This window comes from Gossypium arboreum, chromosome 9 (assembly GCF_025698485.1).
Source record: "Gossypium arboreum isolate Shixiya-1 chromosome 9, ASM2569848v2, whole genome shotgun sequence".
Lineage (NCBI taxonomy): Eukaryota > Viridiplantae > Streptophyta > Magnoliopsida > Malvales > Malvaceae > Gossypium > Gossypium arboreum.
The window spans coordinates 56686535-56706154 of record NC_069078.1 but is presented as its reverse complement, the minus strand read 5'-3'; the positions used below and the strand labels follow the sequence as shown (position 1 = coordinate 56706154).

General features: G+C 30.5%; 1 protein-coding gene across 1 annotated transcript; it reads right to left on the bottom strand.

Annotated features, from left to right (window-relative positions):
• Positions 1–16143: 16143 nt before the first annotated feature.
• On the bottom strand, positions 16144–18845 carry LOC108455648 (probable peroxygenase 3). Its single transcript, XM_017754187.2, has 6 exons — positions 18795–18845; positions 18524–18689; positions 18363–18448; positions 16787–16881; positions 16572–16697; positions 16144–16495 (listed from the first exon to the last, which is right to left on the bottom strand). Exons 1-6 carry the CDS (start codon positions 18843–18845, stop codon positions 16330–16332), a joined length of 690 nt encoding a protein of 229 aa, XP_017609676.1. The 3' UTR covers positions 16144–16329.
• Between the last annotated feature and the right edge of the window lie 775 nt (positions 18846–19620).

Here is a 19620-nt window from a genome sequence, read left to right as displayed (position 1 = left end):
TCAACCTAAAATGCAAACTAATCCAAGTAAGATAAAACAATTAAAATAAATAACTAAGATAAATAAAATAGAATAATAAATCAAAGATTAGAACAATAAGGAAGAAAATAAAATTATTTTTTTACAAAATGGTATTATATATTATCAATATAAATAAATAATAAGTAATCTAAGAAAATTTAAATTCCTGAAAGAATTTTATTTAAATCTAATTTGAACATTTAATAGTCGATTTGCATCCTAACATTATAATAACAATCTCATCCACATAGTTTATTGAATTGCTTTTCAGTCCTTTTGATAAGGAACGGCACGAATGAATCCGAAATCAGATAGTAAAGTTTGTTCAAGCCCCGGATTTGACTTAAGGCTCTAGACGTTCGGAAAGAAACTTGGATTTTGACTTAACCTAAAATGCAAACTAATCCAAGTAAGATAAAACAATTAAAATAAATAACTAAGATAAATAAAATAGAATAATAAATCAAAGATTAGAACAATAAGGAAGAAAATAAAGAAGATAAATGGAAAAGATAGAACATGGCGTGTAGAAGTCCTACGAAGCCTAGGAAACAAGAAGAATCTACAACTCCCTTCAAGCGGCTCTAATTTCCCCTCCAAAAAAGAGAACTTGGCAAGAAAAAATTTGAAGATGATCCCCACAATTTGAAAAGATTGTTAAAACTCTTCTAAAAGAAACTCAAAAGAAATTCTTGAAAGGAAAAATATAAAGAGAATTTATTAACTCAAAGAGAAGTTGAATAATAATGATTTTTAATTTTGTGTACAATAGAAAGACCTTTATATAGGCTAGCTAAATAAATTTAAATAAAACTCTTAAGTATAATAGAACTCTAATTAACCTAAACAAGAAGTAGTTTTAAACTAAACTTTATTATTGACATAAAACTTCTAAATAACTTAAAAAACTTCATAATTATCAAAATTTAGAATAAAATAATAATATAATAATAAGAGCTGATGAATATAATATTGGGCTCATATATAATAAAAATTAAGCCTAGAACCCAAACCCAATATTATTTAAACTCGAATTAAAAGCCCGAAACTCGTAATTTCAGTCATAATCTCATCCAGAAATTTTGCTTGGCAATTTCACTAGAACGATCATAACTTGAGTTCCTAAACTCAAAATCGAGTGATTTAAAGTTGAAGCTACAATATAGAGGTTCGAATGCTATGAAGACATCCTAACCCATAAATACCTAGATCCCATAGAAATATTTATCGTAAGTTGACTAATCTTTTTAGCTTGAAAATTGACAGCATGGTTGGACCTTGAGGTAGTGTAAGCCCATCACATCCATGGGTCTGAAATTGGATCTTGAGACTCAAATCACCTTTATCTTTACAAAACCTTCGATGTACTTGAATTGTCTATGATTTCTTTTCATTTATTATTTATATTATCATGTTATTTTTTTTAGGCAAAATGTATTAATCTTGCTAGTTCTTCATGAAACTATAATAATTAGGAGGATGTCATATGTAAGTTGATGCAACATATGCACTTTGCTTGTATATTGCGTTTGGTAGTTTTTTAGGCCTTGCACGGTGTTAGAGTTGTGTGACCAAATTCTAAGAGATTGCTTATAAGTAAAGTTAAACAAAATATATTTTCTTTCTAAAAGATTTAGTATTTATTAGTATAATATATTTAGCATTTATTAGCATAATATATTTGACATTGATTAAAATTAGGTTTTTTTCAACTTATAAATAGATGTAGTCAAAAATCCTTTTGTATCATTCGAATTCGACATTAGTGAATTTTCTTCTCATCTACTCATGGTTTTTTCCCAAAAGAGTTTCCATATAAAATATGTGTTGTATTTTCTTTCTTTTCTTTTCGATCTTTCTACATTGCTATTATTGACGTTCAAATTTTAACAAATTGGTATCAAAGCCACTCATCGTGCCTCTTGAGCAATGGTAGGGTAAACCCAAGCTATATAAAGTGGCAGCAACACTTACATGGTAAGAGGCCTTTTGAGGGTGTATGGGCGCTCCCAAGAACAAAGCCGTAAGGGTCATGTGCGCCCAAAGCGAACAATATCTTACTAGGCCGGGTGCTAGCTATGACATTTATTGGTATCAGAGCAATGTGTTTACTAAAGTTCTATGAGCACGGCGTTTTTGGGAAGCAAAAAAGAGTTCAATTTACCGAAAGAATCCACAACACAAAGGGAACTCTAAATTATATTCATTCTGATCTTTGGGGACCATCTAGAGTGCCTTCGAGGGGTGGCGCTAATTATATGTTGATGATCATTAATGATTTTTCCAGAAAGGTTTAGGCATTCTTCCTAAAGTAGAAAAGTGATGTATTTTCCACGTTTAAGGCTTGGGAACTATGATCGGAAAGCAAATAGGAAAACAAATAAAACACCTCCACACAGTTAATGACTTAGAATTCTATTATGATGAGTTTAATGAATTGTGCAAATCAGAAGGGATCATGAGATACTTGATAGTTTTTCATACTCCACAGTAAAACTACGTTGCAAAATGGATTAATAGAACAATCATCGAAAAGATTTGATGTATTTTGTCGAATGCTTGTTTATCGAAGTCATTTTGGGCCAAAACAGCCTCTATTGCATGCTTTCTGATTAACCTGTCTCCATCTATTGCTATTGAGTAAAAGACTCCATTGCTATTAATACTTGGAGTATAAAACTTTAGTTTCATGGGAAACTATTAAATATAAATATGAGTTTGTTCAAGTGTTTTCATTAGTTAATATATTTATACATATATGTTATTATCATTATTGTTGATATTAATGTATCAAATATCATTAGAGTTCTTGAACAATTTCCAAGAGAAATAATTATTCGATAAATAAACTTTATAATGAAAATATAACTAAAAATGAAATTTTGTCTCGGCCAAGACCGAGTGTTCAAAAAGGACAAATTATTACACAATGATATTATAAAGAATTACTATTGAGTATCTAATAGTGTTTATATAATCAAAATTAACCAGGCTAATTTTTCATGTAGATTGGAGATATTGAAAAGGAATACAAATGGTCAAACAATAATGTTATAAAACGATGGTTCTAAAGTACCATTTCTTTATGTGCCCAATGCACTCATTATGTTGGTAATAGTGATGATACAATATGTCATTCTTTAAAAAGTTGTTGGCAACATCTAAAGTATGAGAATGCAATTGAATTTTATTCCTATATTGATATGCATCAACAAAATTTGTTGTATATATTGATGATTTACTATTGATAAATAATATTGAACGTATTAATATTAAGTTATAAAATGATGTTCAAATAAGGGGGAGTAAAATACACAGTGTACTTTTTTTCCTTTATGAAATTTTATCTCATTGGGTTTTATGGATAAGGTTTTTAATGAGGTAGGTTTGTCAATGCGTATAAATATGAATATTGTACTCTTTTTCCTTCTTTAAGAATTTTTTCCTACTGAGTTTTTTCTAGTAAGGTTTTAACGAGCCATATTCATTCTTTGTTAATGGACATCTAAGGGGGAGTGTTATAAATATTGCTTTATTGTGGATGTTCATAATTCCAAAGTTGTAAGCTCCATTGTAGTAACCCCTAATGGAATTATGATGGTTTTATATTGTAATTAAACCTCTATTTATTCTTTGTAACTTAAGGTATTCTATTATATTAGAATGTCTATAAATAGACGCATGTACAAGGCTTGTAGAGATACACAATTAATGAAATAAAAAGTTTTCTCATTTATCTTTCTACTGTATTACCTCTTTGTATTGATATTTTCTCTCTGTTTTTTCCTTTCAATAGCTCATAACAAATAACCAAATCTTTTATTTGCATGATTCACAATTGAACGGTTTTTAATTATTTTATATTATGTTTAGATATTGCATTTAAAGTAGTTGGTACAACTTTTTTCTTAATTTTTCTTGATCTCTTGAAAAAAATGTCTTTAATATTTTTTAAATGAGTTGATTTATTCATGTAACATCTCAAAACCTAGCCCAAAAGTTTCGATTGGATTTTGGAGGTTACATTGGCCACCGAAATGGCCATAAATCAAACACCGATTAAATTTGTCAAAAACCTTTCCAAGAACCATATTTACTCACATTTTTCTGAAACCATAATTAAGCTTTGTTTACAATTTTTCAAACTCATTTATTTGAAACTGAAATCAAGCTTTATTTATAGTTTGCAAAAGTTAAATCTATTCATAGCTTACAAATTATTTGTAACTAAATTCCAAACTTTACGTATTAATTTTGTAACAAAAAGGAATTAGCAATTTTGTAATCTAAACTTCAACTCAAATTATGCAGTGCAAAAACAAAACCTTTTATCTTGCTAGAAAACCATAGTCAGATACCTAAAACTCATGCATGGCATTTTAAGTTTAACTCAGAAACCAAAAATTAATGAAAGACCAAAGTCAAAACTCATACCATAGTCCATAAAATTTACTTATAAACCGAATGAAATTAGTTTATCAAAATTGATGAAAAACTTTATTAAATCAAACCAAAAAGTGTCATTTCCAAGACCTATGGTTTGTTGAGTCCAACACCTAAACATGAGGGTTACCTGAAAAGAAGAACAACTAAGGTAGTGAGCTACAAAGCTCAGTGTGAGACTTAAACAAACGTAATTATACAGAGTTGAACAGTTAAGTAAAATTTACAATTACCAAAATCAATTCAAAATTAGAGATCATATCCGATTGGCGTATCATATTATTGTAACACTTAATAGATATGCAAAACATATTCACGTGGAATTTCTCGAACTTACAAAATGCAAGATCATTTCATAATCAAACAGTCTTATGTGAAGTATTTACTCAAAAATAGAACAAAAACAATTCATATGCAAATGCACCAGTCCCAACACCATTCTATCCAGCCTCTAACACCACCTTTAGCCATTTGTCACACACCAATTAGGGTATGCTAAACCCTTTCCAACTCCACACACCAATATTTGGGTTATGGTGGACCCATCCAATTGAACATACCTTATTGTGGCCATTTTCCACTCAAGTTATTATGCAGTCAAGCTGCTAATGTGATTGCAGTTTTAACGCCATATTTTAATAATGTAGTTAATACTGCCAAATCAATCTTTATTCTCTTCAAACAAATCTCAGACCCCAAATTCCGATGCAAAACTTATCATACATACAAAATTACTGAACCGAACATGCTCATTTTCAAATTTCATAATCAATAAACATAATAGTAATCAGTTCAGATAAGTAGAGTCAGAATCAAACTTTCTCGTAATCATTTACAAAACAACAAAAATAATAACACACACCATTATCACTTATCACATCTAATCATATCATAATCCAAGTTAACTTACCTCATCACCCAAGCATTTATGTGTCTAACAATATTTAACTTATGAATACATATACTTTAATAAATTCAGTCACTAATACTCACTTTATAGAACTTTTCCAAGTTTAAGAAATGTCCCAAACACTCCTACAGAAGCCTAAACGAGAAAAGGATTACTCAAGGACCAAAATGAGTCAAATTACAATAAATGATAAAAACTGCAAAATAGGACTACATGGTTGTGTAGGAGTGTCTAGACCGTGTGATAGGCCTACATGGTCGTGAGAATGAGAGACACACCCATGTGACCGAGGCACACGGTCATGTGGCTGGGACACACGCTTGTGTGACTGCAAAATATGGTCGTGTGAGCAAATCGTGTAACTCTCTATGCCTGTGTGACAAAATTATACAATTTTAAAAGTAGGGGAGACACTACTGTGTACCTGAATGACACGCTCGTGTGACTGGGGAAGATGCACATGTGTAATGGACAAAAATCCCCAAACAGAGGTCACATAACTGTGTGGTCGGCCCGTGTGACCCACTCCAAGCCATGTGACAAACAAACTACATAATCTTCAAAAATAGCACACGACCATGTGAACTGTGCATGTGCGGCAGCAAAATACAAATTTCAACATCAATCCAATGCCTAATTGAAAATGTTTTAGAACACATGTAACATCCCAAAATAGGGCTTAATCAGAACAGTGGCTTTAAAACCATAAATATGAGGTCAAGAAAGTATTTTAATATTATTTTATGTGTTATAGCATGATTATATAAATGCATGAAAATTTTGGTGAATTAATTTTAGCGTTTGTGAGCTTAATTGTGAAAAATGACTAAATCGCATAAAGGGTAAAAGTTTTGTTTTACTACCCAAATATGTTAAATAGCTAGAGAATCAAAATTGGAGATCTTTAAAGTGCAAAAAGGCCATTTGGGTAGTGATGGCCGGCCATAGGGACAAGAAAATTTGAAAAGTCAACATTTGGTGGCATTAGGTGACTTGTTTTGATAATAAAATAAAATAAGGAAAAAGTTGTCATGTTTTTTATTTCCTCTTCTTCTTCCACCAAAAATGGTAGCAAACATAGGGGTTTTGAGAGCTTAAATTTTCAGCCACTTAGCTCCCTTGCAAGTAAGTGATTTTGATGATCATTTTTCATGATTTTTGTATTTTTGGAACCCTTGTAGCTTAATCTAGCTAATGGGGGAATTATTTTGCAAAATGGTTGAAATTCTAGGGTTTTTCCATGTGAATATTTATGTTGTTTGCAGAATTTTTATGGAAGAAAATAAGTCATGGTTGTGTAATAAACAACTTTTGTGAAAGGATTTTCATGAAAAACACCTAAATGGACCTTTTTATAAGGGTTGATAAAAAAGTGATAAATGTATGAAATGAATGAAATTGTGGGCTGCTATAAGCCTAAAATAAATTTGGCTAGGCTTAATTAATGAAAAAATTCAATAAAAATCGATTTACGAGCCTAGAGTTAAAATTGTAATTTTTGTAAAAGTCTAAGGGCAAAATGGTCATTTTTTCGAAGTGTAAATTATGGAATGTATTGGTTAATGTGATGATTAAAGTAGTGAATTTTATCATTTTAGATCAAGAAACCGAGATTCAGGCTTAAATTGGAAAGTACGAGGTTATGGACTAAAATGGCGTAATTAGCCGAAACTGCATTCGAGGTAAGTCCGTGTGATTAAATAAGCATGATATCCATGTTACTGTTAATATACTTGAAACTATCTTGCTAAGATTGTATCAAATTTTATGTTGATGATATTGTATATGAGATGATTGAATGCATTGGAAATTTGATGGAATATGATATTCCATTGAAATAAGTAAGTTGTGCGTAAATATTATAGCTTTATCGTTATTATGCACTGAATGGTTAATGAAATGTTTGAATGTGGCTATAAGAAATGTATGATGAGACTTAACATGATAAACTCCTGGCTGAACCTTGAGAATAGATTGGATATTCATGCCATGACATTTGGGTGACATGTGTGCTAGTGTAAGACATGTCTGAGACATGCATCGGCCACATTATGAGAGCCAGTGTAAGACCATGTCTGGGACATGGCATTGACCTCGATATATGAGAGTCAGTGTAAGACCATGTCTGGGACATGGCATCAACTTTGATGTGTGAGCCAGTGTAAGACCATGTCTGGAACATGGCGTTGGCATCTTACCCTATGTTTGAGGCCTATTGAATATCCTATAGTATTCCAAGTGGTTCAACAGGTAGTTCAAAGCTTATTATGAAAGCGAGAAGGTAAGTATATGAGCATGTTGAAAAGGTACAGGTATGTACTTGAAGCTTAAATACTATTACGATCATGAAATGATGCATCTTTTCGTAAGAATATAAATGAGTAAGTCATACCTATGAGAATGACTTTGTGACGACCTTGTAAATATTAGGTCGATACCTATGGTGTATAATTATGTGGTAAAGTTGATGGATGATTATGTGTAAGGCTTTTAGGTCGAATTAAATTGAGACATGATATGTTTATCCCTTCACCTTGTGGCCTAATAAATATGAAAAGAGAAATTGATTGGCATAAAAGCCTATTTAAAGATAATTATGAAAGGGTAAAATTAGCATTAAAACAGTTTTGGACAGCAGCAACAGTCCGACTTTGAAAATCCACCAAAAATTGTGGAAATAGAATTAGAGGTTGAATAAAATATTAAATTAAAGCTTATTGAGTCTAGTTTCATATAGAAGAAACGGTGTAAGCAAAAGAAGTATATTATGAGATATTTGAATTGTTGTGAGACAGTCAGAATGATTTCGAAATCCCTATTCTGGTTTGAGAAAATTATTTAAAATTGTAAAAAAAATTATTATGGGTTATAATTTATATGCTTAGAATTCTTAATGAGTCTATTTTCAAGATAAATAGACGAGAACATCATCTGAGTTCTGTATTATGAGATAATTATTTTTTAGTGAAAAGGGGTTAGAACTATCAGATAGCAAAAAAGGGGTAACTTTAAGGAATAAATTGTAGTAATTGGCTAAACCAAAAATTCTGAAAATTTTATGGTAAGAATATATGTGAGTCTAGTTTCTGGAAAAATTAGCAGATCTTAATTTGGAGTTCTGTAGCTCCAGATATAAATAATGTAGTGACTATGACTCGAGGAAATAGCTTGATCTGAACATAAGTGAATGTGCAAATATGGTTGTATTACCTTGAGAAGCAAGTTGATAATTGCTTATTATTTTTCATACAGTCTTACTAAGCTATAAAGCTTACTCCCTTCCTTTCCTTTTTTTTTTGTGTTGTCAAGTTAGCTCAGAATTGAAGATCGTCAAAGGCAGCATCACACTATTAAGCCATCACCTTTGGAATATTGATATATGTTAAGCGTATTCAAGTGAGTGGCATGTTAGGGACTAGGTTTTTATGATATGTGCTATTATGATTAGCCTAATGTATTGATCTATATTAAGTTATTGGTATATGGCCAAGAGGTGTGTCTCATATGGATTATGGTTTGTGAACCTATCTATCTATGCTATGTTCTAATGCTTGTGATAAAATGATGTGATTATGCTTGTCGGCCATATATGGTTGGTGTTATGAAACATGTGCATGATGAATGTCTTATGACCAATCTAAATGGTGATGGCCATGAATTAAATGTGTAATATGGAAATAAATATGTGAAGGATTAAGGGTAACTTAAAGGCTTGGAAAATAGCCTAAGTGTTGGCCACACGGACTGAGACATGGCCGTGTGTCTCAACCGTATGGGGGACACGGCCTTAGCATACGGGCGTGTGGCTTAGCTGTGTGGTTCAATTTATTGGCTGACTTCATAGTCAGAGAGTTACACGGCCTGAGAACACGGGGGTGTCAAAGGCACACGGGTGTGTCCCTGTGTCTACACAGGCGTGTGACCTTGTGTCATGGAAAATTTTTTTAAGTTTTCCCAAAACTTTCTAAGGTTCTCGATTTAGTCCCTAACTACTTTCAATGCATGTTTAAAGCTTCGTAGGCCCGTGTATGGGACATTATGCATGTGTATGAAAAGCTTTGATTTGAACAAAATTTTGTAGCCCGATTTTTGTATGTTTGTGAATTATTAAGTCTGGTAATGCGTCGTACCCTGTTCCGGAGTCGGACACGGGTAAAGGGTGTTACATTTAGTGGTATCAAAGCTATGGTTTAGTCGATTCTTGGACTAACCTAGCACGTGTAAGAGTCTAGCTATACATGTCACAGATTCGTGAAGTGTGATGTCTCCCAACGCAAATGAGAACTATCTTGTGTAGAAAAGGTACTCTCCAGCCAAGCTACACCCAATCACGTAGATAGAGATACGAAGGTTTTCAAATAAAGTGCAGTTATGATGAGTTGAAACTCGGAAAGGTGCGAATAAGAATTCATGAAATGTATATATGCATATATGTGATATGAGAAACAAGAAATAGAATTTGTACATGGCATAATGAGCTTATCTATAGTTGATTGACAATCCCATGGAGTATATAATTGATTTGTTCGAGTGAATGCATGTGTTTAGAAAACTTACTAAAAATACAGGTGAATGAATGTTCATGTATAATTATTTGAATGATTATGATTGGCAAGCTCATATAGCTTAAGTAAATACGTTAAATTGTTCGGATAGATTTATATGATTGTAATGACATGCATATAATGATGTGCGAAATCAAAGTTTTGATTGTAATGTATATTCGTCCATGTTTGCTAGCCCTCATATGATATGATGTGCTTGATATGTTTAATTAAGTGAATGTGACGAAAAAAGTTATCCAAAATTCATAGAATGTGCACATAAGTGAACTTGAGTGAATAAGATAATCGAAAAATTGTGAAATACAAATATGAATGATAATTTTACTGAAATGCATGACATGATTGTGATGGTGTCCCTATGGTGATGAAAGTTGTGTCATATTCATATGCATATGAGAGTCGAGTCAAAGGCCCTATGACCTCACCCTCTTATCAGAGTGGTGTTTTGTAATGGAATTTCGTGAGATTTGCGTTGAATAAACTCACAAGTGTGAAACCAAAGAGTTCAGTGGAGGAATAACTATAAATATGATTAAAGATTAAGAATGAGTTGATAAGTAAGCCAGAGCTAGAAAAGTATTAGGCTGACAAAAAGATTATTTGAGCATTGCACTGTCACGGTTAGGGAAAAAATTTACTTTGGTAAATCAAATTACTCAGGTACGAGGTCAAGAAAATGTAATGATTGAGATCTCCTCAGAACTGATCTTATTTAGTGAAAAGAATAATATGGGATCTGTGATGACAAAAATAGTTGATAAGGAAATGCGCGTGAAGCTATGATTTTGTTTCTTCTGGATTGTACTTTGTTTCGGTACATATATATGAACAAGATGTGGTCCTTATTGCATTTGATTCCAGTGAATCTGAGTAGTATCCTCTTCTGGATTTCTTTTCTCTAGGGGATTGTTAAGATCTTTATTATTTATTTCATCTGGACTATGATTTCAAAAATTCAGTATGTCTCCATATCTTGAAAGTAAATATCTCGAATCTCTGGTCATTCCTATTGTTAAGTGTATCGAACATGGTTCATTGTATGGGATATTCTTGGGTCAAAGTTAAAAGTGTTTATTATGATTATATCTTTAGCCTGATTACGAAAATAAGGTGATATTGATGTGACGTTTTCGAGATTTTGTAAAAAAGGGTTGAAATTTACTAGCGTATAGATTGTCGTAGCTCAAGTCTAGATTGTGTAATAAGTTTCATTTACTGGTAATCTTAATTTCTATTGGGATTAGCAAGAGACCATATGGTCTGGTTAAATAAAACCAGTTCATAGAGAGTTTTGATTTGTGTTATGAAAAAATCATAAAAGGGCTGTGTGTTTGACTTATTCTGTTATTAGTATGAAGGGATTTCTTGAATTATTAATGATTGATAATTGAGGGCGATTCAGTTGTTCAATCCGTGCGGATTACTTGCTTGAAAGGTTAAATGAGATATTTATGTCCGAGTCTATTTTTAGGTCTAGGAATGAAATTTCATTTCTTTATGGTAAAAAGAAAGGTAGTCTGAAAAAAATACATATTTTAGAAGACCATGACATGAGTTAAAATTGTTCTGATTGATAAAGTAATTGCCTTCATGGGAAATTAAAATGGTCTATTATATACTAGCAGATTTTTAAATGGTTGGAAGTGTTGTTAATTGAGGTATTAAATTTGGTTCAGCTTAACTCGTGCAGAGAGTTCTCGATTTTTTTCAATGATGTGTCATTAAGTGGATTATAATGTGTTTTGAGACTATAAGATAGTGTGATAGTTTAAAATATCTGATGTCATGGATAGATATCTGAGTCTGAGGTATCATAAGTGACTTGAGCAATTGAAAGATTTCGAGTTAGTCATTGTTGATCTTTGAGAAAGGTTAAAATCAGTTACAAGTGTTTGGTTAAGAAAACCTCGTTTACTTTGAGGATGATGGTTACACGGTTGAATTTGTTTGTTGACAAGATCGGTCTTAGCCAAATTCAAGATTGAAAACTGAAATTTTATTGCAAGCCTGTACGGTTAAGAAAAGTGTTAGTAAATTGTAAGCTAAACGAGTACAGTGAGGGTCGACATTTGGTTGTAAATTTCAGGTCAGACCTAATGAATGATATTATATTAGAGTAAAAATTTGTGTAACAAAAAACCTAGAACCTATACAGAAATATCGCAAGAAAACTCATAAAAATAATGTATTAGTGATCGAGTTTGGGGCTCGACATTTCTGATTTTGTGCATGAATATTTGGAGTAATAACATGACTAAAGCCGAATATCAAGTGTCTTCAGTACTACTTCAGCCAATGCTGATACTAGAATGGACTTCAGAAAGAGTACTATAGAATTCCTATCGAGATAATTCATGTCTCTAAAAAAGAGAAGTGTTATGTGGGTTTACTATTAAGTAATTGATGAGATCTATAAATTATTTTAGTATGTATAGAATTCTCGTTTAACAGAGTAATTGAATTGCTTGTGTTTGATGTTGTCAGATTTCATAGAAAGCTTTGAATGCGTGGTTGTGTTTTGGCATCTCATTTCATTTTCGGTTTGATTGGCTCAGATTCTTGACAATATGTTTCATTTTCGTGTTTCAGAATTTAAGAGTAATTGAGAATTGAATTCGTAAACTATTAGGTCATACGAGGTAATAGAGTATAAGGCCAGTGATGTACTGACTAGCTTCACCATGCGAATTTGAGAAGATTCAAGTGTGTTATGCGTATATGTGATATGACGATATGGATCGTACCCTTTGTGTATATGAGTTCTCTGATATAGATCAAGATTCAGTTGGTGTGTTGTATGATGAAGAACCGCTCATAACTTTGGTACGAAAAATTGAAGTGTTAAGAACTAAAAGTTCAATCTTAGTGGGGTGTTCTCTAATAATGTTGTGCATAATGGAGCCTATGTGAATACCACCTCATTTTCAGTAAGACTTTCGGGGACGAAAGTCCCTAAGGGGGAGAATTGTAACATACCGAAATAGGGCTTAGTCAGAACAGTAGTTTTGAAACCACAAATTTGAGGTCAAGAAAGTATTTTAATATTATTTTCTGTGTTATAGCATGATTATATGAGTGCGTGAAAATTTTGGTGAATTAATTTTAGTGTTTGTGAGCTTAATTGCGAAAAATGACTAAATCGAATAAAGGGTAAAATTTTTGTTTTACTACCCAAATATGTTAAATAACTAGAGAACCAAAACTAGAGGTCTTTAAAGTGCAAATAGGCCATTTGGGGAGTGATGGTCGGCCATAGGGATAAGAAAATTTGAAAAGTCAACATTTGGTGGCATTAGGTGACTTGTTTTGATAATAAAATAAAATGAAGAAAAAGTTGTCACCTTTTTCATTTCTTCTTCTTCTTCCACTGAAAATGGCAGCAAACATGGGGGTTTTGAGAGCTTAAATTTTCAGCCACTTAGCTCCCTTGCAAGTGATTTTGATGGTCATTTTTTATGATTTTTGTATTTTTGGAACCCTTGTAGCTTAATCTAGCTAATGGGGTGATTATTTTGCAAGATGGTTGAAAGTTTAGGGTTTTGCCATGTGAATATTTATGTTGTTTGCTGAATTTTTATGGAAGAAAATAAATCATGGTTGTGTAATAAACAACTTTTGTGAAAGGATTTTCATGAAAAACACTTAAATGGACCTTTTTGTAAAGGTTGATAAAAAGGTAATAAATTTATGAAATGAATGAAATTGTGGCCTGCTATTAGCCTAAAATAAATTCGGCTAGGCTTAATTAATGAAGAAATTCGATAAAAATCAATTTACGAGCCTAGGGGTAAAATTGTAATTTTTGTAAAAGTCTAGGGGCAAAATGGTCATTTTGCCAAAGTATAAATTATGGAATGTATTGGTTAATGTGATGATTAAAGTAGTGAATTTTGTCATTTTAGATCAAGTAACCGAGAGTGTCGAAGGCATAGTCAGAGAGTTACACGGCCTGAAGACACGGGTGTGTCTCTGTGTCTACACGGGCGTGTGACCTTGTGTCATGGAAAAATTTTCTAAGTTTTCCCAAAACTTTCTAAGGTTCTTGGTTTAGTCCCTAACTACTTTCAATGCATGTTTAGGGCTTCATATGCTTGTGTATGGGACATTATGCATGTGTATGAAAAGTTTTGATTTGAACGAAATTTTGTAACCCAGTTTTCGCATGTTTGTGAACGATTAAGTCCTGTAATGTCTCATACCGTGTTTCGGCATCAGACACGGGTAAGGGGTGTTACAACACACACCTTAAAAATGTGATTCCTAGCCCGAAGATCGACTGATTCACCCCTAATCTACCATCCTGAGACTCAATATCACAACCATACTAAACCTATAAGAATTTGGATCAAAGCCATACAAACAAATCAATGAAACCTATCAATACCCAAAACAATACACTTACACTACTCCAATTCAAATATGAGTTGAGTGAAAATGCAAGAACACAGACGAACCTCCAAGAGAACGACAATTTAACAACGATGTTGAAATCAAAAAGAGAAGAGACAAAATCAAAATGAAGAACAAAAGAGAATGATAGTAATAAAATCATAATCTAAATTCTTAGAAGAGAAAGAGAGACTGATGTGAAAGAGAGAGTGGAAAACGTGAGAAAATTTTGTAATTTTCCTTTTTTTTTCAAAAATCAAAAACTAAAACAAATATAATCTAAATAAAATAAAATTAAACAAACTTTGACCCATCAGTTTTTTTTAAAAGGTGAAACCCAAAAACAAAAACATTCCTCACAAAGCACACTAAAGAATCCAAACATCGGACCTAAGGATGAATTAACAACCACCTTACCACCGAACTAACAAGCTCAATCTACTCTTAAAACACAAAAACTAACTTAACATTGCATCACACCCACTGACTCACCCTAACAACCTTGATCCTTCTAATCCCAATTTCGAGGTGTTACAATTCATGTATTCGACAAAACAATTTAAAATCCATAATTTAGAAAGACAAATTTTGATTCAACTAAAAAAAAAGCTTGAATTTCGAATTATTTAAATCGAATTAATTGAGTTAATTGAATCAACTCGAATTTTTTTAATTTTGAATTTGAATCGAGTTGAATTTTTGAATTCAAATAACCCGAATAATTTGAATAAACCAAATACCAAACCCTTTTACTTCCCCTAACCTCCCAAAACTTTTTTTTGCTTTTACTTTCCCCCAAAACTTTTACTTCCCCCAAACCCAGAAACTTTTTTCTCTCGAATTTATGTCAACTATTTATATTATTGAATTGTTTAATCATGCTGAATTTTTAACAATTTCTATTAAAATTGAATTATTGATGATGCCATAAATTATTCATATTAAAATTTTCTGTTGGTATCAATTTCATATTTTATCTTAAAATAACTTTTTATTAAAAATTCACATTTTTTACATTTAATATTTTTTAATTTCAAAATACATGGTGACAAGAATCAGAAGATAATTAAAACAAGTAAGCAAATAAGCTAACTTGTATATAAAAGATTAGTAAATAAATTATGAGGTGATGAAAGTTCATAACAAATTTGATTACGATGGGTAGCAGTGGCTACAAAGACTCAAAGTCATTTTTTAAATTAAACTCAAACAAATATATTCGATTTTAATTCCATCTTACTCGACTCAATTCGAGAAAATCTCAAATCGAGTTAGGATGATAAAATAAGATTTGCAAACTCGATTAACTCAAAAAAAAAATCATTTGATTTGATTCAATGCTTACACCTGGATTAAACCATATATTGACACTCAAATGATTGAAAATTTATATGCTATTTTTAAAATTATAATATATTAATTTCATAATTATATTAATAATAATAATATTACCATTTAAAAAATTATTTTAATGAACTTTAAACCCGAGCGAATGCGGTAATTGTTTTACATTCGAGTTACCTTGATTTTATATATGTTATAGAAATAAATATATATTTATATATTGTTTGTGAAAATAATTTTAATATATATAATTCTTTAATACGTGTAAAATATAAAATATATATAAATACATTAGATTTTATCATGTAGATGAAAGCAAATCATAATATTAAAATTATATTTATAAAAATTAATAAGTAAATTATTGATAAAATAGTAAAGTGCTTAAGATTAAGATCTTTTACGCTTAGATTAAATTCCATTTTAATTGTTTTATTTAAATATTTTATATAAAAATAGTAAAAGATAATATTACTCTTAAAATAATATTTATTACTTTATAAAATAAATTATTTTGATAATTTCATAATTGGGTTGAAATCCGATAAGGAGCAACACCAATTTAATAAAACACTTAAATACATCTGTTAAAGCAGTGATTATTATTCTTTATTTTGGCAACATACTCAAACAACACGTATGTCAAAGCCACAACCTTCATTCCTTCAATCTATGGCTCTTTTTGTTACCAGTAGTATTCATTTTGGCAACGTGTTCAAACAAACTCCCATCGAAACAACCCCTCACAGCTTCTTTTGACAGATAACCATTTTCATCTTTTGCAAGTCTATACAAAAGTATCCATTCTCCCTTTGCTATTATCCTGCAAACCAATTCCATTTTTCTTTTAATTGGATAAAAAACACATGAGATTCAAAGAAAAGGGTGATTGAAAATACCAGCCAATGAAGTCATATGCATTTCGATTAGCTTCAGTCATATGCCATAGTTCTCCAAATGTTAACTTGTCGGGCACAGTTCGAGCATACTTGCTGAAAATACTTCCGAAGTTCATTGGCATAAACCTAAAAAGATCACATTCATTTGCATGTGAAAGATTAAAATAATTTTTTATTTGATATTTTTAATGATTCAAATATGATATGCTAATTACCTTCCTTCAGTGTCATATGTTGAAGAGTCACTTCCATGCTTGCATTTATGTATTCTATCTATGTATAAAGGGAAATGTAAATTTGGTAGCCATCCCTATCAAATTTGTGAATGCAATATCAGCAACCTTATTGGTGGTATATATATACTCTTCATTATTTTGTGGGTGAAGTTTAAAATTGAAATATTAATATTTTTATATTTGTTCAGACTTAACTCAATTTAAAATTTAAGTACAAAGTTTTTTCATGTTCAAATTTATTCTTTAATATTATATGATATAAATTATATAATCTGTAAAAATAACATAAAGCAATATATTATAAATGTACAAAATGAGTTTGGCTCAGATCTTGAATGTTGGAGTCTAAGTTTAATTTGTATTTTAAATGGGCTTTCTTTTTGTTGAAAAGTATATTTCAGATCTCATACTTTTGTTTAAATCATTTCACATTTTGGACGAGTATTTGGACTTATGCAAGTAACTTGATACTTTAATAAATTTACTAGTGCCTGATGCACATAAAACTATGGGTGAAGGTGACAAAATGAGTTTTTTCCGAAAAAACTAATGGAAAAAACTTAAGCTCAAACCAATTAAATTATAATTTGACCAAAAAGTCAAAACCCGAAAAAAAAACTTGAACTTGAGATTAACGCAAACCAAATTTAATGTTAAAATTAATAAATAATCAAAGGATAATTAAGTTTTCTATAAAAACTTTAATCATTAATATTATTTTAATTTTTAATAAATTAATTAAATATTAACATATTTTATATATATGTTAAAATAAATAGTACTTTTCTAAAAGAAAAACAACAAGTTATATCATGATTATCTTAAAAGTTATGATATAATTATTTTAAAAATATATTTTAGAATTTAATATGATTAATTCATAATATATTTAAATTTTTATTTTATATAACAAGTTAATGTTATATAATTTTAAAATTACAATAATTTTAAATATATATAATTAAAATATAATATTATAAAAATTACTAAATAATAATAAAGTAATAATTTATATGGATAGATAAATATTTAAATTATTCTAGATTATGGCATATCTATTATACGGGTGAAAATAAATTTATCTAATAATTTTATAAAAGTTAGAAAAAAATCAAACGTAGGTTTAATTGAAATTTTAAAGTTGAGTTTATAACTGCAATGAGATTTTAAGTTTAAATCTCATTATGTATATGTATTTTTCTATATTAAAATATAAAAATGATAACAAATTCAAAATAACATTTGTTACTTTATACAAATAAAGGATTTTAAATAATTTTACAACTAAATCAAGACCTAATTAATAAATAACCTACTCAACAAAACATTTAAATTTATGTATAAATAAATAAATATAATTGCATCAATTCAAAATTAATACTAACTAATTGACTCGAAAAAACCTGAGGTCGATATAAACAAGAAACTCAAACCTAAAAAATTACAAATTTGAAAAGAAAAATGTGTAAACACGCGAGTAACTCACATATTCAGAAACAGGTATAGGTAAGTGTATATTTTACATAAGGGAATAAAAATGAGCAGAATAACTTACAAGGAGAGTCCAGTAACTCAATGCCCCATTGATGAGGATTGCAGCAAGAAAGCTTTCGAACCGACCGAAACCTAGATTTCTCATACCTGCTTGTTTTCACCATAAATTTTGTCAAAATTTGTAAAACATAAAAAACTAAAATAAATTGCAGAAAAAAGAACCTCTGTAGGTTTCCCGGGGATAAACAATTCCATCTTTGTCTTGATCAAAAAAGGAAACATGTTGCTGAAGAACACTCATTCCATTGTTGTCGTGTCCTGGTACTGTTCCATGTGGATTTTCCACACTTGAAGTGTTCAATGCCCTTGCCAAATCTGATCCAACATTTCATACATGTTTGTCAAGAAAAAACATCATATGTAGCTGTTGGAACGAAGAAAGGAAAAAAGAGTTAAAGGGTTTGGGTATTTTATCTTCAAGGTCTGCTCGAACCTTCCTTTCACTTGTCAAAGGAGCTTTGGGTGCCTCTGTTGCAATATCCATTTCTTCGTTCTTTTTTGAGATTGTATGGTTTGTTATAAACAGTGAAGGTCTCCTTATATAGAAAGTCTTCTCAGAACACCCGACCCTACTATTCTAATCATTAATTACATAAATAAATGATACTTTTAAACTTTGAAGCAGCAATTAAAGGGTTTTGCCTACCAATTCCTTAAATCTATTCTTTTTTAAGTTTTATCAACATACTTTTAATGGAAAAGTTTGCTCAACGATTGTTGATATTCACCCATTAAATTTAATTATAATTTTTTTTTGGGTACAATTATGACTGAAATTCAAAATATTTTTGGAAAAGATGAACGTTTCTTAATTTGGGATTCAATAATAATAAGGTTATAATAGATTATTTTATTAGTAGTAGTAGTCGGTGTATCTATTTTCTTCCAAAGGAAAAAAAAAATTGATTTTGAAACATTGAAGTGGGTTTTTAAAGGGGACAAGCAATCGGGGAAATCCTCTTTACATCTGGATTTCTCCATTCTTGTTATTATTTTCCTTTTACATGCATTATCCCTATTTTATAATCTTTGTATTTAAGTGTATCCATTGCTGACCTTAACTCTATTAAATAAAACAGGTAATTGGAAGCAATCTAACCTAATTTAAATCTATTAAATAAAACAGTTAATTGGAAGCAATCGAACCTAATTTAAAATCAATTTGCCCACTACCCACATTGGTAACTACCATTGAATCAAATAATACTAAATAAAGGGGAAAAAAAAGGTAATTGAGAGGAGCCTACGTAGAAGCCATG